This window comes from Coptis chinensis, chromosome 8, assembly GCF_015680905.1.
Source record: "Coptis chinensis isolate HL-2020 chromosome 8, ASM1568090v1, whole genome shotgun sequence".
Classification (NCBI taxonomy): domain Eukaryota; kingdom Viridiplantae; phylum Streptophyta; class Magnoliopsida; order Ranunculales; family Ranunculaceae; genus Coptis; species Coptis chinensis.
In genome coordinates, this window is record NC_141463.1 from 5,218,549 (window position 1) to 5,244,874 (window position 26,326).

A 26,326-nucleotide genomic window follows, 5' to 3' on the forward strand; every position below is an offset into this window, starting at 1 on the left:
ATAATGATATATATATATATATATCTACCAATATATCCGATATAAATTGTTGACTTTGACCGATATTATTGACTTTGACCAAATATTGTTGACTTTGACCGAAATATTTCCGATATAATCGACGATATTTCCGATATATCGACATACAAAACAAAATTTTGACTGGTCAACAAAAAAATAGATATCTCCGATATATATCGGTTTTGGATACATCGAAATATTCACCGAATTCGATATTTTAGGCCTTACTTTGGACTAGTGATTTGGAATTGATAAATTTAATCTATAAAATTATTTTATTCAATCACCACTGGTTTTACAACGATTAAACTATTAATTCCAAGTCTTATCTTTGCTACACCTATAAGCTAAAGTTACATTTGCGATATCTATTTTGCAATGTTATTTGGAGAATGTTATTGATGAAGCATGCATGCATGGCTTTAAAAGAGAAGGTTGTTCAATGGAAGAAACATGTGTGGTTTTTGTAATGTATATGGATTCCTATATGGCGTGTTGAAAGCAGAATTGAATCTGCGCAAGCATCCCCAAATCTGAACCCCGAAGAATTGAACCTTCGTCTTTGAAAGGGAGGAGGAAAGTTAGAGATCTCCTTAGATAGCTTTTACATAGTTTTCGTCATTTTTGTTTGAGAGGGAGGATAAGGTGAACACATTCGTATAAATATCAAGACAGAGATAATAAGCAAAAGGTAAGAACTATCTTTTTCGAGAGGGGAGAAAGAGAAGGAGATGGAGAATGTTATTATTATTATTATTTATTCAGTTGAGTTAGGAAGGAGATAGATAGAATAAGAGATGTGGAAAATAAATATGGTTAGAGGAGAGAATGAGAGGAGAAAGGAATCGTGTGATTTTCGGGTTCAATTTGAGAAAAGAATATGAAAATTACTTGTCTACCATTTTCTTTGTTATTTAGAATGTAGACGTGTCCGTTGATTTCATTTGATCAGGATGGTTGAGATTTGAGAGAGGTTGTAAATTTGAGCTTTCAAGGTCATAGTTCAAAATATCGCAAATAAAGGGATATATTGATAAGAGCCCAAAACTGTAGTTTTAACCCCTTAATAATCATACTGTTAGACCAATTATATGAATAATAAGTAAGAGTTAATACTGATTAAGTGTTTTTATGCATTTCAGGCTTCAAAGTCCATTATGTGCAGAAATGTGTCACTTTAGCGAGATAAATGAGCAAAAAAGTCGTGAGAACTTCCAATGCCATATCTTTGGACTCAGACCTCGGATTGAGGCCTACCTTATGTCAAAACGACCGGCTCGGAAAGAGCTTTGCAATGGTCCAAGCCTTGAGCCAATAAGAGAAGCAGAAGTGGACGAAAAGTCTGTGGAAGCCAACTGCAGCTGAAGAGGCCTTTTTTTGATCGAAGAATTGGGTTTTGGGCCGATTCTCTGGCCCAAAACATGGCTCCAAGCCCATGCACGATTTTTGGATCTGGATGTATAAAAACAAAAGCTTGACTCAGTGTTAATGGCAGAAAATGGCAGTTAGGTTAGGTAGATAGCTTAGAATAGAAAGTAGCCATTAAAATAGCTTCTAGATCTAGATTTAATTGTTTTATTTAATTAGTTTCAAATCCTGTATTAGATTAAACCTTTGAATCTTGCTCTTCAATTTGATTAGATCAATAAAGTAGTATTCTTTATCAATTTCGATTTTTGTCATTTCCATTTCTAGATCTAATTTCAATTCTTGTTCTTATTTCATTTTAGTCATTAAATTAGATTTCATTATTGTTTAAATTAGTAAATTTTAATGCTTATTATTATGTGTAGTTTTAATTTAAATGGAAATGATTGCGGAATGATTCAAGGCTAACCTCCATTAGAGGGGGTTGAGAAGCCTTGATGAAAGCTTGATTCCGTTTATCGTAGAGTCGTCGTAATTTCTATTCCACGCCAGAAATAATTAGTTCACCATGAGAATGGGTTTAATTGTTCACATGCTAGTTATAAATTGGTAGAAATGCCATGTGTAATTAGGGATTGGAAGAACCGATTGTTACGTGTAGCAGTTCAATTCGGATTACTTAACGACTTCGTCGTTAGTGGATTAAGTTGAGTTAAGGTGGAATCAATCCCCCCTCTAACTCCTTATCATCGAATCAACGTAGCATTCCCTTAGTTGTCTGATAATCGACTAGTTGCATCTTGTGGGTAGTTGCACCGTAGTTTAGTTGCCCCTTCGTAAAGCTCTCATTGACTTTAAGTAGAGTATTGAGACTAGAAAACAAGCATACGGAAGGACTAAGAGTGGAACGAATCACTCTACTCCACTATATCTCATAGGATTGAGAGTAGAAGAATTATTGATAATTGAGACTAGTAAAAAGACATAGTTTTAGTTTACTTACGTTGTGAAAGCATCGTTCATGTCGTAGGTAAACTATTCATCATTTCACTCTTATCATATATCGACCCTTGATTTTTTGGTATGTAACATGGATATATCACTCTCTTTAGTGATATTTAATATTGGAGCATCTGCAAATATCGTGGATAGATAAACAAATATCGAGAAATATCATCTAATGTAATGGCTTGGCATGATATATCATATATCTTGATATTTCACTTATATTTATTATAAATATAATGTCGAATAGTAAATGAAATTATTACCGTCAACCAAAACCGGTTGATATCATTGATATATTGCCATATATCTCTAATATATATCGTCGATATATTGTAATATCTCAACAAATATCACAGCTATTTAAAGTGGAATACATCAAATAGTATATCATGATATTTATTTATCGTTTGCCAATTTCTCGATAGATATCATAATATATCGTGAGTGGTGTGAGTGTGTGTGCTGCTGTGGTGTGTGCTAAGCAGTTAAAATCGGATTTAAGCGGTGAGTAATCGTATATCGGGACTGGAGCGAGATGTTTTCGACCGATTTATCATTTAGTACTCAGTTAGCGATATATTCGGTCGTATCGACCGATATGACAGCACCGATTTATCGGGCCAATTGAGAATAAAACAGCGCCGATATTATCGGAACCCAACTAGAATTAGAAAAATAAAATAAAAAAAACCCATGAACTCACGAAATAGTGAAGTACTGAACACTTCCAATTCCAAAGCTTGTCTTCATCTCGATCTTCTGTCCTCTCTCCCCTCTTCAACTATGAAGTGATCAAGTAAATAAACAGGTATTATTTTTTGTTCTTCTTTATTCTTTGACTCTTTGTTTCCCCTTCTCCTTTCTCCCCTATTTTCTTTTGTCTTTTCCATTGTTGTTTGTTTGTTGTAAGGTAGTGTTGTTTGTTTGTAGAGTAGATATTATTATATTTGGATCGATGGAACAAACAACTTAGCACTTAGCAGAACGCCATAAAGTATTAACCTTTTAATAAAATAAAATCTCAAACAAATTCTTTAAGTTTGGTTAGAGAAAACTAATTTTTTTAATTCATTTAAAGAAGTCCTTGTTTGATAATTGAATGACACAGCCACATGACCAAATGTATGCATATTGATGGTTTCTCTGCCCACAATTTAAATATTTATGAATGTTTAAAAATTAATGAAATGTGCTTCTAAATGTTGATATGGCTTATGCATATACAGATTACAGAATGAGTACTTTGGGACCTTCAACCATTCCAATTAGTACTCCAGTAGACTCTACAAATCCAATGAATTCTTTTGGAGCTTATGCAAATCCCATTAGAGGTGCGAACTCTAGAATGTCCGATGATCCGGCATGGGACTACATGTTTTGTCCTAATTCCAACAATAAAAATAACATAACATGTAGGCTATGTCTTAAGAACTTTTATAGAGGGATTTCAAGAGCGAAAGAACATCTTTTGCATAAGTCAGGTCAAGTTACGGCATGTCCTAAGGTTACGATTGAGATAATGAAAAGAATTAGTGAGTTTGTACAATGTAAGACCAAGAAAAAGTCTGACAAGAGTAGACTTAATAGTATTTTAGAAGGGCATGAAAGGTTTCTGGATGCGGAGATAACGAATGAAGAAGAAATCCAAATTTTAGGAGGGAGTGGGAGTGGGGGTCCATTGCCCACTACTAGTAAGAAGAGGAAGACGGTTAGCACTCATAGAGGTCCAATGGATTCCATTTTGATACCGGATCACGATAAAATGAAGCAAAAGCAAATGGAGCGTTGTAATCCATACAAAGAAAAAGAGAAAAAGGATGCTTGGAAGGCTATTGCTGAATGGGCATATGAAGTTGGCTTATCTTTTAATGTCGTGCGTGTTCCTAGTTTTCAAACCATGATTTATGCAATTGGAAAATATGGAAAATGTATTGTTCAAGCTTACTACTCATTTTTTTTATACGGTACTATAAATGGTATTGCATTTTATTTTGTATCTACTTTAGTTTTCGCTTGATAGTTGATATATCATTTGTTATCTTATGATTGTCTCTTTTACCTTTTAGGTATGGAAGCACCTTCCTGCTATCATATGCGGACTACATTGTTGAAAGATGTATATGATGATACAACTAAGTTTGTTGAAAGCTTTAGAGTTCATTGGAAGAAGTAGTATGGATGCTCTATTATGTCAGATTTTTGGACTGATTGTAAAGGGCGAAGTCTGATAAATTTTCTTGTGAGTTGTCCAAAAGGAATTGTCTTCTTAAAGTCTATTGATGCTTCAGAGCATATTAAAGATGCAAATTTAATTGTGGGAATGATTGAAGAGGTGATTAAGGATGTAGGAGCAGAGAATATTGTTCAGGTAAGTGGTCTCTTATTAATTAATTAGTTATTTTTTTAATATCCAAGCTAAGAGACTATATATATATATATATATATATATATATACTAGTAAACGGGCACGTGCGTTGCACGTGCTAGGAATGAAAAATGGGACGGAAAAAATGAGAAATGAAATATGTGTCACGGAGCCAAATCTTTAATATTCATCTGACTCACGGTGAGGGTAACAAATTATTTCATTATTGTCACCTTCTAATTTCATTTCTAAATAGTGCTCATCCAATGTTTCTAAATTTGTATGAATGAAACTTCAATAAGCGAAAAAAAAAAACACTTGAATACGTTAGTTTTATTTTTTGTTCGATACGATTTTTGCTGCTTTGCCATGCTGCGAATAAATATATTTGAAGACATGGACCCTCCTGTAATTTAGTTAGTATGTAATTAGTATTGTATATGCCACAAACTAATTTACCTAAAAAATAGATATTATGTTGAGGAAATTCACCTTTGTGCTGCTAGTTGTGTAATTCTCTTGTCGAGCATTTATATGTGATGGAGGAACATTGTTGGATTCATATGAGTGTACTACCTGTAAGATATAAGAATACTACATCATGTTGTGCAACATAATGTGTATTCTTAACTGAAGATTAAAATATCTAAAGAAAAATGCAAGAAGAATAACATTTTTCTTATTATTGTCTTCAAAATGATCTAGCGAATCCATTAGCAATTGTTTTTTTGTCGTTGAATATTTTGGTCTGATTAAATAAGTAAGTAGGTTGGACAGAGAAAGAAAATGTTGCTAGCTAAAAAAAGCCATTTTTTTTTTTAAATTTAGAAACGTTCACATTTAAGTCGGATATAATATGTGAACTAAATTGAATGATTTTCAGGATTTAGTCACTATTTTAATGATTTTCATATATAAATGTAAAATATAAATTAATTTTTAGACATCAAAATATAAATCTTGTTAAAATGATTTGGGTTTTCAGATATTCGGGTCGGATTCTAATCACAAACATAGAAACCATATCCGTTAAAATGGATTCGGATATGGTCGGATTCGGGTCGCATCTTGTACCATTTCCAGCCCTACTAAAAAGGCTACACACGCCAGAAAGTAAATAAAGACAGAATCAAAGACACCATCTAAAACGGGACCATCCCTTTCTTCCTCAATTTGTTATTCCTGCTCTAGCAACGCTGCAACATCACGATTGCTCACCACCAATTAAACTTCATCTTCTAAATTCTTCACTTCTACTGCATGTATAAATGAAAGGAGTTGATTGAAATAATGTTTAACAAAACATATAAGTGGAGGTAAAGTCCAATTGCCATTTTTGCAAACATTTGAAATCCTAAACGACCTCCAAATCTTGTTCACTCACCTTTCGGCATATCTTTGGTTTGAACAACCAATTTAGCATCATCTTTCCATGTTCTTTTGAATTTTTTCAGTATTGAAGATGGTACGTAGGCGTTGGAAATTGTTGGGTTCCGATATTAACGGTGACTTTTTGTTCCTCGTTTGTCCGAGATGTAAAATACTTAAAATACTGAATGGCTTTATGTCCGGCTTATATTCTTATCTAGAGAGGAATAAAGAGCTGAGTCCACTGCTCAAATCCAACTTTGTAAATAAGACATGCTGAAGCCCAATGATATTACTTGCAAGAGTTAGAAAAAGTTCAGTATGGGAGAAATGAGGAAACGATTTACACTGAAGGCAATCCAAAAAAAAAAAGGAGAAAAACCTTCATCAATCAGGATTCAGGACTGCTTAATGGAAAAGTTAGTAGTAAAAACCATCAAAACAGCTTTAGAGCATTATTTTGCAAGTGCAAAATGCACAAACCCAAGAGGTCATCACTCGTGTAGTTCATTAAAATAAAAGCCTAATTAAACACTGGCCTCTGCAAGGTGTGGCTACCAAGAGGCGCTGCTTTTCGTGGATTTGCTTTCACAAAGACGAAGTTTGCAGCGTGGGGAATTCTCTTGAGGGAAATTAACCTTAGCTTTGTTTCCACGGATCCTCGTGGTGCCTCAAAGATCATAAGCTCTTGCGGCTTCTTCGCCAGTGTTGAAGGTTCCAAGCCACACCCCTCGACATCAAGACTCTTCCCCGGTCCCTGATCTCTATTGCCCATTTCCCCATGGACGCTGTATGATACCTCTATAGTCTGTACTAATACGTCCTTTTTCTCTTTGCGGACTTCTCAACATATCCATTGAATTCCACATTTTTCAGAGCAGCAGATGTTTCTACAAAATCGAATAAAAGCAAACAAATTCATATACCAGGCACCTTTCTTACAAAACCACGGCTAGCCATAACAATGAAACCACCCATAACTGTTTCAGGATATAATATGATTCCAATCACATTATATCCCAAATATTTCCGGATATAATATGATTCCTCACATACGGAAAAACTGCAATATGCATTATATTTTGTTTGTTTTATGTAATATATGTTTCCTAGGGGAAATGGGAAAAAGTTATTCATAACTGTCAATATTTCATAGACGTCAGGATAAAAAAAATTCATAGTGCTCCTCACGACTGGTGAACCTTCGTATTCGTTCAGACAAAGCAGGAGCATCCAATCCACACACGTGGTATAGTCCATATATGCACTGGAGAAAAAGTGGGAATACTGTGATAGACTGATAGTGGGTGCACATTTGTTATTGGCACTGTGTTGCTCTCCTCGTACTACATGGGATGATGGGAAATGGAATTTGAATCTTGATGGCATGATGATGATTGCGTTTATAACGACCTGAGGAGACACCAATGATTGGACACTAATTAGGCAATTCGATAGTCACTTCCCAAGTTCTAATTAAAAGGTCGAGAACATGCTATAAGGGCATAAGTTAAAACAGATTTAACGCTGATTATGTGCGGCAGAAAGCGGCTATTCAGAGAGGAAACACTCATACCTGCGCAGAGATACACTGCATGATAATAAAATGAAAGAATAAAAAACATGATATTAACTCAAACAATGATTTTGAACAAAATTTTCAGCTGTGTGCAGTCAAAGAAGCTAGATAGAAACGAGCTATAACGCAAAGCGAAGGGACTAATTTCCCCAATATTATCTAAGTTAAAGGATTCGGCCAAAGGGAGCATCTAAAGCACAGCTGAAGTGCATCGTCGTATTAAAGCGTTGCAATGGTAGACTGTTCCTTGTATTTTGTTTAGTCTGAAGCACAATCCATATCCCATACTCTGCGACACCAATGATTCTATTGGCCTCGTCAGAGTCGCAATCCATTGTTAAGGGAAAAAAAGTCAGGCGGACTGACCTGCTTATTTTGAACAAACTGCGCAAAGTTTAAAAGAAAGAGATTAAGACGTGGAGAATATAAGGAAAGCTGGTCAGATGATGTGCCAATAGAACTATACTAATTTGGACTCCAAAAGAGGTCAGTCCACATTTCGAAGGGAATCTGCATAGATCAATTTAAAAAAAAAAAGTCTTGTACAGAGTTAAATTCTTAATTAAAATTTGATCAAAGGGTAAAGGGTTTTCTCTTTCCTCTTCTGTGAACCAAAACTGGTTAAATTGACATATTCACTACTTCATCTAACTGAGTTTTCCATTTCCAATGTGAACTCCTTAGTTGAGTTATTTTTACCCCCAATTACTCTATATTATCGAAGCAAAATCTAAATATTTGTTGCTCCACCATTAAACAATGTTGATAACTTAAGGCAATATATTTTGATATATTCAATAGAACAGTAACAGACTAAGAAGTGCATCCCCCAAACTTGAAATAATTTATATATGTAGCCCAAGTAAATGGGCACATGCGTTGCACGTGCTAGGAAAGAAAATAGGGGTGTAGAAAATTAAAGGAATGAATTCATGTAAATTAGAACTTGTACCATAGTGGATGTCCCTGGAATCCAGTGCTCTTCCTTCTTTCCTTGCCATGTGTTCAGAAAGCTAAGGCAGACCTTTCCGCAATCATATAAGTTTGGATTTAATCGAAGGTAACCTGAATAGTAGAATACTTGCTAGAAGCAAATATTGCATGCCTATCGCTAATATTATAATTAATACAACAAAATGAAAAAGCATACCGGTGGTACATCAGGATAGGCAGATGGGAAAAGAATATCGAAGAAGAAGAGACCATCGTGATTAGGAGTGCCTGGAGTACCAATAATGGCAGCTCTAAAAAGCTGATCCATTCTCTCTTCATAAACTCTAACAAATATTGTAGCTGCCAAAGAAAAAAAATGTGTCAACCCCAGCCAGTATCAGCAAGGAAACATGATTTTAGTTATTTACCACGAACCCAACAGTAGTGGGGAAGCTTGAATAAAAAAAAAATAGCCATTAAAGAAAAATGAAGAGAATGCGTACAATCTTGTTCAACTGTCAATTAAATGGTTTATTTTGTCCATGTAGAATCATATGATTGTCACTCGCTTCCTACTTTGGTTAACCAATTCTAAACAATATTAAATATGTTGCCAGACCAAGATACAGAACAGGGTTTTGTGTACTTACTATCATACACCTAGTAACATACTAACATGTCAAACTTTTTTGTCCTAAAAATAAGGAAATTGGATAATTAAATGGTTTATTTTGTCCATATAGAATCACATGATTGTCACTCGCTTCCTACTTTGGTAAACCAATTCTGAACAATATTAAATATGTTGCCAGACCAAGATACAGAACAGGACTTTGCGTACGTACACCTAGTAACATACTAACATGTCAAATTTTTTTGTCCTAAAAAAAGGAAATTGGATATTCAATAGATGAAAGAAATGATGGTAGAAATAAAAATAAATTAAATGAAATAACTAAACGAACGTGTCAAAGTTCTAGGACAAAAAGAAAAACAGAATTATAGTAGTGCTTCTAGGTTTATAACATTTTATCCGTTTACACTCTTGCCATACCAAATGTCTGATTCACACATCTTACATCTATGAACCTCTAAAGAAAAAAAATTGAAGAAGAAATTGTGAAAAGAACAAACTCATTGACAGGCCGCATATTCCTTATTAATCGTATGTCATGGAAATGTAAGTGACCTTATAACAATGTAAGTAACCTAAAGCAAATCCGGCAGCAATTGTCAATGTGTAGCAACCTGGGGGAGAAAACATTATGAGTATGTGAGGGATTAGAAATGAAATCTGAAATCAGTCAATGAAGAATCCATACCTGGAAGAATTGTTGAAGATGGAGCCGCTACAGAAGAGTTAGAAGAAGAAGAAGGAAGTTAGAAGTTGAATAAATTGATGATGCATCATCTTAATGGTGAGGGGAGTTTAGGAGTTACAAAATTAATCAAGGAGAGAAGTTAATGCACTTTAATGGTGAAATGGGGAGAGTGAGGAGTTCACACTGAATTGGGGAGCAAAGCCATTTCTTTATTTTTTCGTTAAATAATTTATAATGGAATTAAGTTATTTTAGTGTTTTAAGTTTTAACACGTATGGAGGGAGAAGCTTTGGGTTTCAAAATGTAACTGATTTAATTAATTTAGCAAACAATTAATACAATGGCGAATACCACTCTAGATAGCTAGTAAAGTAATTAATTGGCAAATTCAAAACGATCCCAACCGCACACGTGTCCCCATCCAACTCAGATCTCCACGTAATCCCCACCAGCCTTTGTCCATCCATTTTGTTTTGTTATAATAGATGTGCTTAAGGACACAAATAAAGTCATACAAATAATTGAGCAATATTTATAGCCATTACCCATTTCATTGTATTGTACTAAATTCAACAAAGAAATTTTGAAAATTATATCTGGCAACATCGAAGGCTTGAAATAAGATGAAAAACAAATAGATAAAATGGTATGGAACCACAATCCTTCAATAAATCATAAAAAAGTTTTAGCTGTTTTTTTCTTGTATACAGTAGAATTTTAATAAATAGGCACAGATGTGAAATTTTAAGAATGTGAAAATCAAAATTCATTCTAAACATACCTTTTAGAGTGGCCCCTAATCCCAATCAACAGATATATACCCTACCAAAAGAAATAAAGTTTTGGATCAACCCCAAGAAAATAGAATACCATAAAAAAGAAGTCCTCGAGGATTGCTAAGTGAAATTATATCCAAAGAAGTTTTAGAGCAATCTAATCATACTAATGCAGTGGTGTTCAAACGACTACTAAAGTAACGTGTAAAAAAAAATGTGCTCAAGGACAAACATCTCCATTTAGTACGACTTAAGTAGCTGATGCAATGTGAAGAAGGAATTCAAGGGATGCGTTTAAGCTAGCCCAAATTAAGCCTAAAACACAACTTTCTTAACACTACTTTCAATATATATTGAATGCAACTCAATATATATACCATGAAAAACAAATTGTTCAACTCATCAACGAAAGACTCCCAAAATGTGACATTTTATATAACTGTGTACACCATCTCTACCATGAATTTACCAGTAGTAAACTTACCTCTACCAGTAATGGTGAAATAATGTGCTTTTCGACAGCAAGCACAACACCTTCTTTCGTTTTCAAACCAATTACACAAAAGACGCATAAAAATCAAAGTTTGACACAACCCTAAACAATGAAAATAAAGTACGTTACCTTGATTGATTGCGCTCCATCCATTGATCAGTAAAATGTAAAAAATCTTTTAACCTTTTTTCAATCTTTTGAATGTTAGTAATCTATTAAGGTTAGTAATAATAAATAGGTGGATTAAACAAAATCGAAGTGGAAGAAGATGGGTGTAAAACCCAGAGAGGAGTGGAAGTAGCAGTGGGGGGAAAAAAGACGTAGGATTTAATACCTATAAAATTAGATCGAACCCAAAGCAAGATAGATAAGAAATTTTCACGCTAATTGCTTGCTTATTCGTTGTTCAGAAATGAGAATTGAGGGGTGGGGGAAACCGGGAGAGAGAACGAATGGGTCTTCACAATTATGACTCCCAATTAAACTGAGAGGTGGAAGGAGAGAGAACCAAGAGGTTTTCACTATTAAGTTTCAAGCATACCACATTTGCCGTTAAGTCATTGGTGGAAGGGGTCGCTGAAGGGACCTAGTTGGTTTATCTGAGTGTATCTCTTGATCGCGACTTCGTTTCCAGATTTGAGGGGTCCTTCATATACAACGCCTGACGCTTCTTCACCGATAATTCTTTTTCGGTAGAATCCTCCTGCAGCTTCTTTTATCTCAGTAAGTGAGAGTCTTGATGGTAAAGTTCTGACAATTTATCGAGTTCTATTGCGTCCTTCAGTGCTCCTATGCCACCTGATATTCACTTATCTTTCATTAGATGATAGATAGAATTTGACAAATAAAATTTTCGAATATTATAAATAGAATTCCAACAGATACTACCTGAACCAAAATCCTACGACAACAATGGAGACCAAGAGAAATGATGTAGCTCCTCCCCCCAAACCAAGACCAAAGTCTCCTGCCTTACTTGTTTTTCTTTTTTGTTGGACATGAAAACCTGTATGTATGAGATCAATATCTGCTAAGCAAGTCAAGCATTCATCATCTTCTTCTTCCCCTCTATCATAGTTAAATGGCGATGAATGAAACCCGTACGTCTTGAATTGCCAACTTTGTAGAAGATGACGTGCATAACCCAATTGTTGATTCGAATTGAAGCAGAGAAACCAATGTGCATAAATTCTATCACTACAGGCTCCGAAAGATCAATATAAACAGAAAAAATTGGATCAGAAGGCTTGAATGGTGAGTAATTAACCCGCACACTCATCATCTTTTTCTTATCTTTATATTCGATCCAAGATATAATGTACTTCCCACTTTTAAGATCAATCCTCACTGAATTCATTGAATTTGCTTAAACAGACATAGTGTATTTTCTTCAGCTTTTATATATATAAATGGTGACTATTTCCAATAGTCAGAAAACACTCACACACATATGTCAGACAACAATATCTCAACTCAACCTAGAAATGGAAATGATTAAACCTCAAATAGTCTTGACCCATTTGCATTTTACCTTCTATTAATATTATCAGCAATACTCAAATGCTTAATGCGCCTAATAAAATATTCATCTGTCAGAAAATAGTAAAATTTACGTCCACAACAATATCTCTGACAATATTTCTACTCAACTTAGAAATGAAAATCATACAACCACAAATTGTCTTCTAAATTCGACACAACTTAAAGTGTATTTATAACAGACAACACAAAATAATCATTGATATTCCCAATACTCAATGAAAAGAGATTGGTTGCATCAGGTACGCAACTGGGTAACCTTTAGGAGTTTTAAAGAAGTAAGAGATAAAGGCATTTTACAAACCTTGTAAGAGACCATATATAGGATAGTTTCTCATTGGGAATAGATACATATTGCTTCATAACATCTGTTGGCTACAGAACAGCTTAAGTCATGGTATCACTTTGTGTGTGCTTACAATGATGTTGTATGTGGTTTGGCTTGGGCTCTTAGCTACTTCCGCTCATAGATGACAATATGCATAGTACATAAAAGAAACGAATACCTAATTGAGTATTGCAAACAGCTTATTGAGTTGAAAGGGCAACAATGTAGATAGTTCATAGAAGCGGTTTCCATTTGTGCATGCCACTCACCTTAGATTAAGTGAGCAGAGTTCCGAATATTAGCAATTAGACATGTCAAGTACTCTCTGATTGCGGTGAAATTGTAATGGTTACCTGTGACAAATTAGAGAAGGGGGGGAGGGTCTTTCAACCATGTCTTCTTTTCCTCAAAGACCCTACAATGATTTTTTTTTTTCCAAATCAATGGCAAATGGTAAAAAAAAAAACCTATTTTTCATGCACTGTATAATATCCACAAACATGTGTAAAGCTTTACATTAGTAACAAAGTTTTTCATTAAAAAGATTGAAATCCAGATATGGACATACGGTTAATGCAATATGAGAAGAAGTCCCAAAAAAAGGTTGGCGGGCGGAAACTACAATGCAGTTAATGGAGAAACAAAGATAGAAAGATTGGAAATTTGCTTAACAAACAAAAATGGTTTAGAAACTACAGGGCTTCTAATAGCAAAACAAAGACAAATAAGATTAGAAACTGGCTAAAAAAAACAGGTATGGTTCGATGGTCAGAAACTGCAGTGATTTTTGTTGCAAAAGAAAAGATTGAAATAGTTGAACATAAAGGAACTGAATAAGTGGAATCTGTCATTGCACCTCCAATGTAGTTGGTCGATAGTTGGCCAGGCTTAACAATTGATAGCTCAATGCAGTTGCATATGTAGTTGGACTATCATTAATAACAATACAGAATTGACGTTTAACGTCATTCTCAAAATCTTTTTAGTAGAGTTGAACTAAGGTCTCATGAAACAGGCCAAAGGACAAAGAGGTGTTCCTGCAGCTATCATTTATGCATGTGTGAAATCATTTTGCACCTGCAGTCACTTCCTGCGATTTCGTTTAAAAGATAATGTACACAGGTAGAGAAGCTTAAGCAGAATATTAGGGCAACTATAAAAATAAGAAACACGTCTAACACGATTGAAAAGGAAATCAGTTTGAAAAGGAAAAATATCATAATAAATGTTAACGTTCTCCAAACCTGAGGTACTTTCACCACCTTGTGAATATCCACCGACACCATTGGCTTCGTTGTTTCCAAAAGTGCTAGCAAGCATGTGGACCGCGTGTTGTTTATCATTGTGATTTATCTCCATGTTAAAATCTAGACACGGATAACTGTTTAATGTAGTTATGGTCGTCGTAGATGTACCATCCTTATAAACAACGGTATGAGAATGTACAGAAATTGCAAGTGCCGAGTTATTAGAACTTGACAAACTTGTTGTGGTCCTTTTTCCTCAAAAACTGATCACACACACAATGACTCTGCCTTTTGTTGAGTTTCAACCCAAGGATATTTTTTCAAAGGAAACTTGACTTCCTGGCCTCCTCCCTTGTAACATAGACCATTGTTGCTTGAAGCAATCTGGATCCAGAACAAATATTGAAACAGAAATATCGAATGATAAGATTGACACAAATATTGGAACTAAGGAAACGACCATTATTTAAAGGGATAAGAAGTCAGAGTATAGACAAAAGAAAATAATTTGTAGTCTGAGTATAACATTAGAAAATAAATAGAAAAGGCGGGAGGGGGCATTTACTGTTCTTCTGCTAAGAAATCTAACGATGGGAAAAGGCCAATGAGTACACAGTATTTGCAGAGAATGGAACACAAAATGATTTAAAAAGCAGAGAATGGAACACAAAATGATTTAAAAATACTGATTAGCATTTCACCGAACAGAGAGAATGCGAAACTATAATCTAAGAAAAAAATTAATAAATTAAAATGTAAATAGAGTGAGAGGGGAGGATGATATAGACATTTTAATTTATACCGTTCTATGAGGAAAAGAGTGCGGGAATGTTGAACTAATGGTGAATATAGACTTTTGAAGAGGGAGTGATAAAGGTTAGGAGCGATTGAAAATAGTAGACAAATGACAAAAGGAGGTAAAACTGGAAAGGCACGAATGAAATAACTGCAAAGTGGAAGAAGGGATCGACGTTTCGATAGTCGCCTTCGAGAGCCGAACGCATTTTACATTTTCTTAACAACCTCGTACTATAGCCAATGTTTCAGTTTTCCCGATTAATATGAATGGAGAAGACGACCGAACGATTTACTTTTTTTTTATTTGGGAAACTGAAACGATGTCTCAGTTTTGTGAAGACCCATTGAGTTTTATAGTCTGGGGAATTGTTTTAAATTACCAATTTACCTTTTCAATGAAGAACAAAAAATAAGTGGCTGTCTAACTTCCCGGTACCCTTTCCATTTAAAACTTTAGCATAAAACCGGGAATACGGAAACTAATTGAGAAATCTGGTATCCGCTTTATATATAAGATATATATATATATATAATTAATAATGCTCAGGTCCGGACCTCCGTATAAAAAAAGATCAGGACTTCTTGAATTCACGTGACTTTTTTTGTTCTGACTCTCCTCTCTCCATTTTTACTCTTACATTTTTCTCACGACCTCTTTTCTTTCTCTTTCCCCCTCTATTCAGTTACAAATTTTGTTTTTTCCTTTGAAAACAATCCAATTCCATATAAATTCGGAATTCTTCATCACCATCAGACATCAATCATCAATGTTCCATTTATCAAAAAATAAAATAAAATAAATACATCAAATGTTCTTATAAATAAAATAAAAATAGTGCAACCGATAAATCATAATTTAATTCCCAAGTACTTTCCTTCTATTCTCATACTTAAGTAACAAACATAATTTAGTTCCTGCTTTTCTAGCCAAGGAAATCCAGTGACAACACGACTTCGATCGCTCTGAGGGAGACCAGGAAGACAAGCAAAGGGAACAGCCGAAACTTCAATCACAACAATTTCATTGCCTCAGGTTAAACAACCGAATCTCGCTAGCTCCACTAATGGGTAGTATGAACAAGAATCAAAGTCAGGAACTCACAACTTCATAGCCGAGCCTGAGCAAAGAGACTTAGCTTGAGACTAGAGAAGAACTCAAGCAAGATGAAGGTAGTGAATTCACTAGGATTGCAACAAGCACCTCACTTCACCGATCAGTCCATATTGGACTTAAAATCTATTTGCTTGGTTTAGCACTTCACCTCATTCAAACCATGCATGGGCAAAGTAAATAAATGTGGGATCAGCATAACCCTCCTTGTAGTTAGCCAAAACGACACTAGCATCATCAGTCATGCTCTCCCCACAAAGAATTGCATTGGAACTCCTTCAGCTTTGACAGTAGAGACTTGATTGCTCCCTCAATATGTTTATGAAGTTTAACGTCACTTACAACTTGTTTAACTCGAACAACAATTAGAACTTTTATTTACCCTTCAATGAACTGCACCATACAACCTGCAGAATAACTTGTTGATGAATTAAATCCACCAAAACACATAGTTTTCAAATACCTAGAGTTTCTTCAAGTATATGTTTCGTTGACTGCTGATTTGGAAGCCGTTCTAGTATTCACTTGTACAAATTAGGTTTCAAGAAAGATATCAATGGGAGATTTGGGAGAGAAGACAGAGAGATTAGGTTGCAGAGATCCAAAGAATGATTGAGATAAATTGTTGGAGAGAAAGTGTGTAGGAGAGAGATGAGAGAGGATGTGAGAAAAAATAGGAGTAAAAGTGGAGAGAGAGAGAGAAAAAAAAGTCACGTGAATTCAAGAAGTCCTGATCTTTTTTCATACGGGAAGTCCGGACCTGAGCATTATTGTGTGTGTATATATATATATATATATTTTTTTTTTTTTTTCTTTTCTTTCCAGTGGAAATTTTATTGATACTAATAAGAAATTTTACAAATAATTAAAACAAACGTGCAAGAAGCTGCGCCGCAAGTCCTTTCTGAATAGCAAATCCTATTCTTCTAAAAACAAACTCGTTAAAACCAGCTGTCATAACATTATAGTCCATAACAATTTTTATTTATTTATTTATTTATTTATTTATATTTTTTATGTAGTTTATCACCGGCAATGCTTCCAATTATAAGCTTGCTGGAACTATTTTAGAGCACAAGTATCCGAAGTTGTTCTGGACTCCCTGTGCTGCCCATTGTGTGAATCTGATTTTGCAAGAGCTTGGAAAGGATATAGCTAACATTAAAAAGGTTATGAGAGAAGCAAGGACTATTGTTGTTTACATATATAACCATAATCAAGTTCTAAATTGGATGCGTAAGTGCACAAGGTGGTTGCATGACTCAATTTGCAACTCAATTCTACACCTTAGAAAGCATTGCCAAAAGCAAGAGTGCATTGAGAATTATGTTTGTTTCTGGGAAGTGGACTACTAGTAGATTTGCAAAAAAGGTTGAAGGAAAGAATGTCAAAAATATTATTGGCAAAAATTCCTTTTGGTCACGTGTAAATTTTGCTTGTGGAATTCTGGGTCCATTAGTTGAAGTGCTTAGATTGGTTGATGCTGAAAAGCCTTGCATGGGCAATATATATGAAACAATGAGCAAGGCAAAGAAGCAAATAAAAATTAACATTGGTGAGGATACATCACCAACACAAGTTGTAAGGATGGAACGATACCAGTTGAGGAAAGAAGTGTTCAAGATTATCGATGATAGATGGGTGGATCAACTCCATCGTCCTTTACATGCAGGTATTTTTTTTAGATTGTACATATGAAGCTTTTAGATTATTTCATTTGTGTCTTAGTTGTTATATTTCCTAATGCTTTAAATGCATGTTTTTTTTTTTGCTTTCTAGCTGGTTTGTACCTGAATCCCGAGTTCTATTACAAGCAATCGGAAGCTAGTAATGCATTGGCTGTTGAGGGATATCAATATAGTAAGGCAAGGCTTACAAAAGTTTTTGATAAGCTTGTTCCTGATTTTGATGAGAACTTTAAGCTTGTTATGGAAGTGGAGCTTTATAGAGATGCATTGTTGAGTTTTGGAGAGCAAATGGCTAAAAGGTGTCGAGGGACGTCACCTGGTAAAAGCTAAACTCCATTAACAAGTACCTTCTATGTAAATATCCGTTTAGGTGTTTTCTTTCTAACCTTTTATGTGTGCTGCATAGTGCAATGGTGGATAACATTTGGAAGCTCAGCGCCGACTCTCCAAAAGCTGGCAGTAAGGGTTTTGAGTCAAACTTGTATTGCCTCACCGTGCGAACGCAATTGGAGTGCTTTTGACAATGTAATTAAGTGCTATAATAATTAAGTTGCATTATTGCATCATGTTACCTCATACTGCTTTTCATATCTATGATTGAGAAAGTTAACTTCCTATTGAACATTGTTTATATCTTAACATTCTACCTGTGAAGCTATAACATGAGGTTGTTGTTAAAATGTTTTAGGTAGTCTTTGGTCTGCGAAATTATGGAACATAGTTCCCTGAATATTCTCAAGTTTGTTACCTCCAGACTTCTTACTTTTGCAAACATTTGGGGCATTAAGGTGGAGAAAATGGAAGGTGGCTAATAGTTTTAAGAAGACATTCACGTTTATCACACTTTTCAAGTGGGATAACTCTTTAGGGAGTTAGCATTCTTTCAAGTATTTCTTGTTTCATTGAGAGTTCTATTTATAATTTTTCAAGTGCACCTTTACTTGTTCAGGTTCTTTGGTTTTTTTCTAATTGTTAATTACCTCTTTAGTATACTTCATTTTTTGAATTCAATCTTTTATAAAGTCTAATTTATATTTCTTTTGTTCTTTATATCTATTGTAGGTACACTCAAAGAAGAGGAATTGTTTGTTGCAAAAGATGTTGAATGATCTCGTCTACATCCAGTACAATAAAAAATTGGAGCGACGATATAATGTCCAAGTGGACGCTCAAGTGAACAAGGCTACACCAAATCCAATGATTCACTGAAACGGATATGGATGACAATGATGATTGGGTCATTCCAACAGACGAGGAGCTCCATGGTTTTGTAAGAGATGTTGACAATGTTACTTGGAGTCAAGTTGAGGCGGCAATGGAACCACCAATTCAATAGTCAAACACCAACGTGTCGCGGTCGTATTCCTTACATGATGATGCACCAGATTTACAAGATCATATAGAAGATTTGACACTTGAAAGGGAGGGAGATTTAGAAGGCCACATAGAAGATTTGACACTTGGAAGGGAGGGTGAAGTTGAAGGGAATGTGCTGAATGAAGATTTCGACATTGATGATAGGAGCGCCTTTTAAGTATTTTAGTCTCATATGAACATATGACATGTTCCTAATCTTTGTCTTAGTCTCCATGATTTCATGTTTTGATTGTTTGATGTAATATGTCAAGTATGGAGACATGTTTTTGTTATTTTGTACTTGTAAATTGCTACCTTTACTTTTGATTTTTGAATGTATATAAGATATTAACATTAATAACTTGTGTTTTATTAAAATGTTTCTTATTTATTGGACCTAATATTGTTGTTTATATTATATATTTCAAAGGTATAATTGAAATTTTGTATATAATAATATATACTGATTCAACCAATTAAATCACTGATTAACCGATTAATCGCATATCGCTCATAGACCGATTACTACTGAAAACCGATTTTAACTGCTTAGGGTGTGTGTTTGGTAGATATTTCTTTGAGGTGTTTGACGTTTTCCTCAAACTCTATTAGTTTTTTATCTAGACAATTGACATGTTTCAACAAATGAGTCAAACTGACGATTTCCTCAAACTCTATTAGTTTTTTATCAGGACAATTGACATGTTCAACAAAGGAGTCAAACTGCTCATGACAAATAAATTCAAACTGTTTAATCCCGAACTTCTCAAGCCAATCAAACTCCATAGGCCGGTTTAATCATTTGGTCAGACAAGCAGCGGCGGCAGTGCAGCGCTGCATCTTTGCTGGAATCTCTTGATTGGTATTTCAAATTACTATTCCCAGTAGGTTTCTTTCTCTGATTTGGAAACCGGGTTTGGGACTTCTATTCCTAGTAAGATTCCTTATTTGTTTTGGGAAACCGATCGACCTTACCTCTATATAAACAGGACTGTGCGTCCATACTAGAGATTACTTTACTCATACAGAGAAACAGAACTCGCACACCACAAAATACCTACTGCTTCTTCTTCTCTTCTTCCTATTAGCCGCCAGAGAGAGTTATATCACCATTCTAGAGAGAAGTCTGATTAGTGCAAAATCAGCCTTCTGTAACTATTGAATCCTGTGAGGAGAAGACGCCATTGTAGCATTTCTGCACCAGTGGAAGGGTGCGAAATCTTTCCTTAAGGATAGTCTTATCGACGCCTTGGTTGTCCACTGTTCGTCTACTTAAGCACGTGGCATATAGAATGACGTCGTTAAGGTATGGCTAATATAGATGATTCATTTTTATAATGTAGTGCAACCAATGACAGGACCTAAAGTAATAGACCTTAAATTGACAAGCCTGGCTGCATGGCTAGTATATCTAGTAATACACACCTATACTACAAGAAATGAAGAAAATTATTTACCATAACTCAAAAAATAAATACAAACAAATATATTTATTACAAAAATGCGTAATAGTTGAAGAATATCGACTTTATATAAAAACATACTCTTTGTTATAGCGGCATATAATTTACATTAGACTTTAGTCTTTTAAACTCATTCAAATTTTAAGCCTACATGGGCCTTTAATTTTCGATATTTAATCATTCAAAAAAAAAAAAAAAAAAAAAAAAAAAAAAAAAAAAAAAAAAAAATTGACTGGACCACCTAGAGGCCACCTAGCCCGCCTAATTAGTCTACTGATTTTTTAAATGACTTGGGCCTAGGTGAGTCAGTTGGGCACCGCCTAGCACCTAGAGACTGCCTAGGCGGTCACCCAGACCGATTTTGAGAACAGTATGGCAAGGAATCGAAATTCCTTATGGAAGGAAGGCCAGGCCGGCAACTATGGCGGTGATATACACAGCTTGGTGGCCCGTCATGTGTACTCCATGGATAGGTATAGTTGGTGCCCAAAATTCTAGGAAATGTGTCTTTTGAAGTCTTGCATACTTTGGGGGTGATAAATCACTCAGCACTCTTGAAGAATCATATTGTAGTTATAGTTGACTCAAAGAATGAGTATCGAAATGATATACGTGCTTTTAATTATAATTTGGAGAATCATATTGTAGCTTAAAGATTGCTCTACCCAAGAAATAATCCTTTTGCTTTTGTTGTTTTTAACTGGCAACCATCGCAGGAATACCATTTTTTTGCTTGATTAAAACAAGCAATAGAGACGATTGAGTATTTGGAAAAGTTATTGCGAATAAACTACCCTACTTTTATGTACACAATGTGATGCAAAGAAAGTAACCTATTCGCCTCTGGAAGTTTTGCTACCACATGAAAAAGTCTTGAGCTGAGTAACTCTGTTTTATCAACCAAAAATACGATTGAGTGTCGCTGCCAGCCGAACTCCACCTTGAGCCAGCCGCAAATACACTACCGGAAGACGAGATAAGAAATAGTCGTCTGCAGAAAGTACATGGTTAGTTCTCTGTCTAAAAGACAACAAAAAGAATATGCATATGGATATATGGCCATCAGACCATGAGTGCATGATACGCTAAGTTTGTGCCTGTGGGCAGTGGTACCACGTCTTATTCCTCCACCTAAATTAGATGTATTTTAGTTTACCTTCTAAGGTCGAGCCTTCATTAACGTCTTTGTATGCCCATGCACAAGCAGCTTTGATACTTTCTGAAGCATATCTGAAGAGAAGACCAAAGTTCATTTAATGCTTTAAGAATATATTACACTATTATTCTGAAGCAGGGTTGTAAATGAAATTTTGTTTTCTAATAACGTGAGGTAAGGAAACATACATGTCTGGGCACGTTGTTTCATTACGACTACATTTTTCCCAGTCCGGCACCTCATCTGCCCATGCGCCCTGTCATTTAGAAAAATCAAGCAGACAGGTTGAGATAGATACAAGAAGAGTATTAATTTTTCTCTGCATCGGTAGGAAGTTTGGAGTATGTAGCACACCGTAATATTTTGTTGGATGGCATCTATGAATTCGTCTACATTTGTATCGTAAAATCTTTCTTCTGATGTCTCAATTATGTTGGCATCCCATACCTGTATGTGTTACGTCAATGGAGATATATCAGAGATTTTTACTCGATTAAATGTAAACAATAGAATAACTAAAGCCGCAGTCAATCTCTTGGACAAATTGCTTTACTGTACGATGATTATATCCGTGCACTATATCATGAATCTTGCATCTTATTATACCAGGTTTAGCAAAACAATGAGCTTCAGTTGGTCATTCTGCTCATTCTTTCCCTTTCACCTCAGCTCATCATTCAAAAGATAGCTGCTAGTTCATATGAGTGAACTGTCTGCACATTACTGAAGCTTACTGTATGCCAATCTAAACCAGGTGGTGTTGTATAATTAGGGTCAATATCAAAATCACTATTCCATGATATTTTATTACCCGCATCAGTTTTAATTGTATCTTGTGGTAACCACTATTAAACATGTACCTTTGAGTTCTTTTTCCCAACCATTTAAACTTCACTATAACTTGTAAAATAATTGTAGGACAGATAATGCTCACATGGTGAAGAACTTGTTTCCTCCTATACCAGTGGACATCAATGGTATTGCCACCCCTGTCAGTTGTGAAACCTACATGCAGCGGCTGCAATTGGAAACATGCATGTCATTAGTGGAAACATAGGATATAAAACACACATACACAGTGCTCAGCTTTGTACCTGGTGAATGTCTCCAATATAATGAGAGAGGAAAAGAAGAGCCTCTGTGAGATTATCTGGTGATTTAGACAAAGTGGAAGATTTTTAGTTAATTCTTAACAATGTAAGAACATTGACAAACTGCCTATCCATTTCACTAAATACTCAAAAAACCGGGTTAAGTATATACATTATGGAACATCATTTTGGTAGTTCAAAACAGCTACATGACAGAATATTGTTAAACGGTGAAAGTATTATAGGAAAAGGAAAGTTCAAATAACATTGTAATAAATTTGCTCACATTCAGAAGATGAACTCGAATAGGTGAGAAGCTGATTGGTGTAGTTGTTTATTGCCCCTGCAACACACCTTCCTTTTTCTCCAGTTTCGTCCTTGCAATCCCCTGATGAAATTTCTACTCTTTAAATTTATTTCTGTAGGCATAACATCTATAACACAACGACAAAGCTTTGCTTCAAATATCAAATCTTTTCTCATGGTCGTGGTGGTAGATACGAATAGTTGTTAGTAGCTCTTAATCGATGTATTGAACCTTACCTTACCTCTCAATGAGCCTTTTTTCTCGATCGACATTCTATACAATCTCAACAACTTTCCCAGGTTCAATTAAATGAGCTAATTTCGAATTTCTTTCTTAAGTAGTAAATTTGCTACTGAATCGTTCATACCGATGATATTATTGTTAAACACAGTTGTGCATGCATCCAACTTAATAGACTATGTAGTTTTAGCTTTTCGCTAGTCTTATAGCTTCTCAAGTTGATTACTACCATCCAATTAGATAATCATTTAGGATAAATTTTCCAATTGCACAAATATACAATAACTTTGTATCTTTCTCATTGATTCTTGTTTCTTACACTTGAATGCATGGTAACTGCTTTCTGGCATATCAAGTCCATCAATCCGCAGATACCAATCAACAAATTGTGTCATTACTCCATAATAATGCTTATATTCAAGAAATTTTACATTGCAGATATTATTAGAAATAAAATATGAGCACTCCAGTAGTGGTCATTACAGGTTAAGTCAAGGGATGAGTTTTGGTGAGAAAACTTACAATGAGAAAATCTCTGATCAGCTAAATTGTGTCGTTCACCTTAAGACAGGGGATGGGCACAAAGATAAAATTTGTCTATTATGAAAGTTTAAGTGTTGTAATGAGCAAATATTTTACGAGGAATTATTCAACAGTTTATAATATGGTCTACAAAGATCTATCCCGTGACGGATTCTGTCATTTGATTAACATTTTGTGGTCTCTTCATGCCAGTGTGAAAAGGAAATAAACTCACTGTTATATTGGTAGGTACAGAGTGAGTCTGGTGTGTCTATGTAATGAAGGGCAGAAGACCAATGATACCGGAACTTCATATGATCTGCCCATGAGCATACACTTCCCAAATCATTATCAGCATATGCAGGAAGCAAATCCTGAACAGCGGCTTTCGCAGCATCACTTAACAAAGGCTGAAACAATTTAAAATCAAAGAACAACAAGAATCTTGATCAACAAAAAGTGAACAAGAAAAATATTGCTCAAAGTGAAGAAATGACTAGTATATTGTTTCCTCAGCAAAACGCATACACATACCAAGAGAGCATTCGGACTTAGAAGTTTATAACAGTATGTAAGTAATATGGCGTAGAGGAGAAATACCAACCTGAGCGATTCTGCAAACGGTGAGGTGACCATCTTCTCCCCACCCATGAATTATTGGAAGCAGAGCTAGCAATGAAACAAAACCAAGAAGAACATTTTCAGTTGAAAACTCCATTTCTATGATTCTTGTTGGAAATATAGACTGGTTATGTTTACAAATATATAGTCATAGAGATTACAGTGGTGTCTAAAACAGAAAGTTTAGCTTGGGAAATAAAACAGAGCAGGCCATATAATTGGTTCATTGATAGGGTGGTTAGTCGTTAACTGTGATTGCAAAGTACTCACTTCAATACTCTTGCATCATCAAATTAACTTCTATAAGGCCATTGCTTGTAATGACACGTGGCTTATTTCTTTAGCCTTGCTTACTAACCCTGGCCCACTAGTGGTCGTAGTCCACATGGCTTCTCTTTGGAGTGGAGTTTATCAAATAAAATGATACATAGGGTGTATAGAATGAATATTACTATTTAGAAATTCAGAATGGTAAGATATAGAAAGGGATCATCAGAATATTGCAAATTTGGAATGGTATCATTGTGAAAGAACGTTCACACTACGCTTTCCTAGATGACTGAAATGCCCTTAACAGTGGAATAAAATGTGACTGATCATTGTTCTCATTTGTGGGTAATTAGTTATTTTCTGTGGAGACACAGGATGTTGTGGTGTGATTGGAAAGGAAATGAAGTGAAAATTGTCTCATTTAACGGCTGGAACTGGAAGTGTGATCTGCGTGCCTTACCTTGGGTGGTGTCTGAATTCTGAAATAACAGATTACCCACACAATCTGTTAAGGAGTCGTTGGCGTTTCGACGTTTTACACACAAATAAACTAATTAAGAGGTAAATTGGTAACAACTTTTTTATGTAATAAAGAAAAGAGCCATTCAGATATATAGAACAATCCCTACTTGAAAGATGTCAATTACCAAAGACAGTAAGACAAAAGGATGAACAGGTGTAGTAGTCCGTGGTTTTTCTATGGTAGAGATTAGAAATCATTCAAATCCTTGAAATAGATCGTAGAAATAAAAGGGACAGAACAAACACTCTTCCAAGAACAAAATATTAAGTACACAGACGAGCTACCCAAAATGTACCCAATAGTCTTTTGCTTGAAGTTCCCAAAGTTTCTTCCCGGTGTTCACAACGTAGAATCCTTCCATCTTTTTCACAACGCAGCCATGATTGCTCAAGCAAAGAAGTAGCGAATCCGCCTTGACTCCTTCTCCCTTATCATAAAACCAATAACATCGTACGTGTCAAAAAAGCAAATCAAGTTCCTAGAATCAACTGTAGCTAGAGCTGTCAACGGGCCGGACCTAAATAGGACACACCTAGGTCCAGGCCCGGTCCAAATCATATTTGATATTTTGAGTACAAGTCCGGTCTAAGTCCTATTGGGATTTTTGTCTAAAATTTAATCAAATTTGTAAGTGGGAAGAATCAAACCCACAACTTTTGTGTGGCAAGCACAATACTAACTAATATGGCTTCCAATTTTCTATGTCAATTTCTAGTAAATATAATAGATATATTAATAATATTAAATATAAAACACATAAACTATTATAAATTTCAGGCCGGGCCATTATCGGATCGGACATAGGTATGTCTAGACCTGGCCCAATAATCTTA

General features: G+C 35.2%; 2 protein-coding genes and 1 pseudogene across 6 annotated transcripts; 1 reads left to right on the forward strand and 2 right to left on the reverse strand.

Moving 5' to 3' along the window:
• The first annotated feature begins 3,561 nt into the window (after positions 1–3,561).
• Positions 3,562–22,463, forward strand: LOC147479504 (uncharacterized; annotated as a pseudogene). Its single transcript, XR_015205326.1, has 6 exons — positions 3,562–4,325; positions 4,464–4,765; positions 17,279–17,928; positions 18,036–18,263; positions 18,351–18,469; positions 19,007–22,463. The product of XR_015205326.1 is annotated as an uncharacterized LOC147479504 (transcript).
• On the reverse strand, positions 6,879–15,546 carry LOC147479505 (uncharacterized). Of its 4 annotated transcripts, XR_015206809.1 has the most exons (10): positions 14,345–15,546; positions 13,370–13,453; positions 12,122–12,430; positions 11,775–12,031; positions 10,746–10,786; positions 9,965–9,991; positions 9,832–9,890; positions 8,860–9,002; positions 8,662–8,733; positions 6,879–7,020 (listed from the first exon to the last, which is right to left on the reverse strand). XR_015206809.1 is itself a non-coding variant. In XM_086581284.1 (9 exons), exons 7-9 carry the CDS (start codon positions 8,968–8,970, stop codon positions 6,944–6,946), a joined length of 249 nt encoding a protein of 82 aa, XP_086437410.1. In that variant the 5' UTR covers positions 8,971–9,002; positions 9,832–9,890; positions 9,965–9,991; positions 10,746–12,031; positions 12,122–12,430; positions 13,370–13,453; positions 14,345–15,546; the 3' UTR covers positions 6,879–6,943. The 4 variants fall into 4 exon arrangements, 2 of the variants coding, with proteins under 2 accessions (XP_086437410.1, XP_086437411.1); XR_015206808.1 differs by having other exon boundaries at positions 10,746–12,031; XM_086581284.1 differs by having other exon boundaries at positions 8,662–8,722; positions 10,746–12,031.
• On the reverse strand, positions 21,406–24,855 carry ENDO2 (endonuclease 2). Its single transcript, XM_086578335.1, has 9 exons — positions 24,684–24,855; positions 24,315–24,489; positions 23,297–23,398; positions 23,014–23,069; positions 22,854–22,937; positions 22,274–22,366; positions 22,108–22,175; positions 21,920–21,993; positions 21,406–21,754 (listed from the first exon to the last, which is right to left on the reverse strand). Exons 1-9 carry the CDS (start codon positions 24,795–24,797, stop codon positions 21,660–21,662), a joined length of 861 nt encoding a protein of 286 aa, XP_086434461.1. The 5' UTR covers positions 24,798–24,855; the 3' UTR covers positions 21,406–21,659.
• Between the last annotated feature and the right edge of the window lie 1,471 nt (positions 24,856–26,326).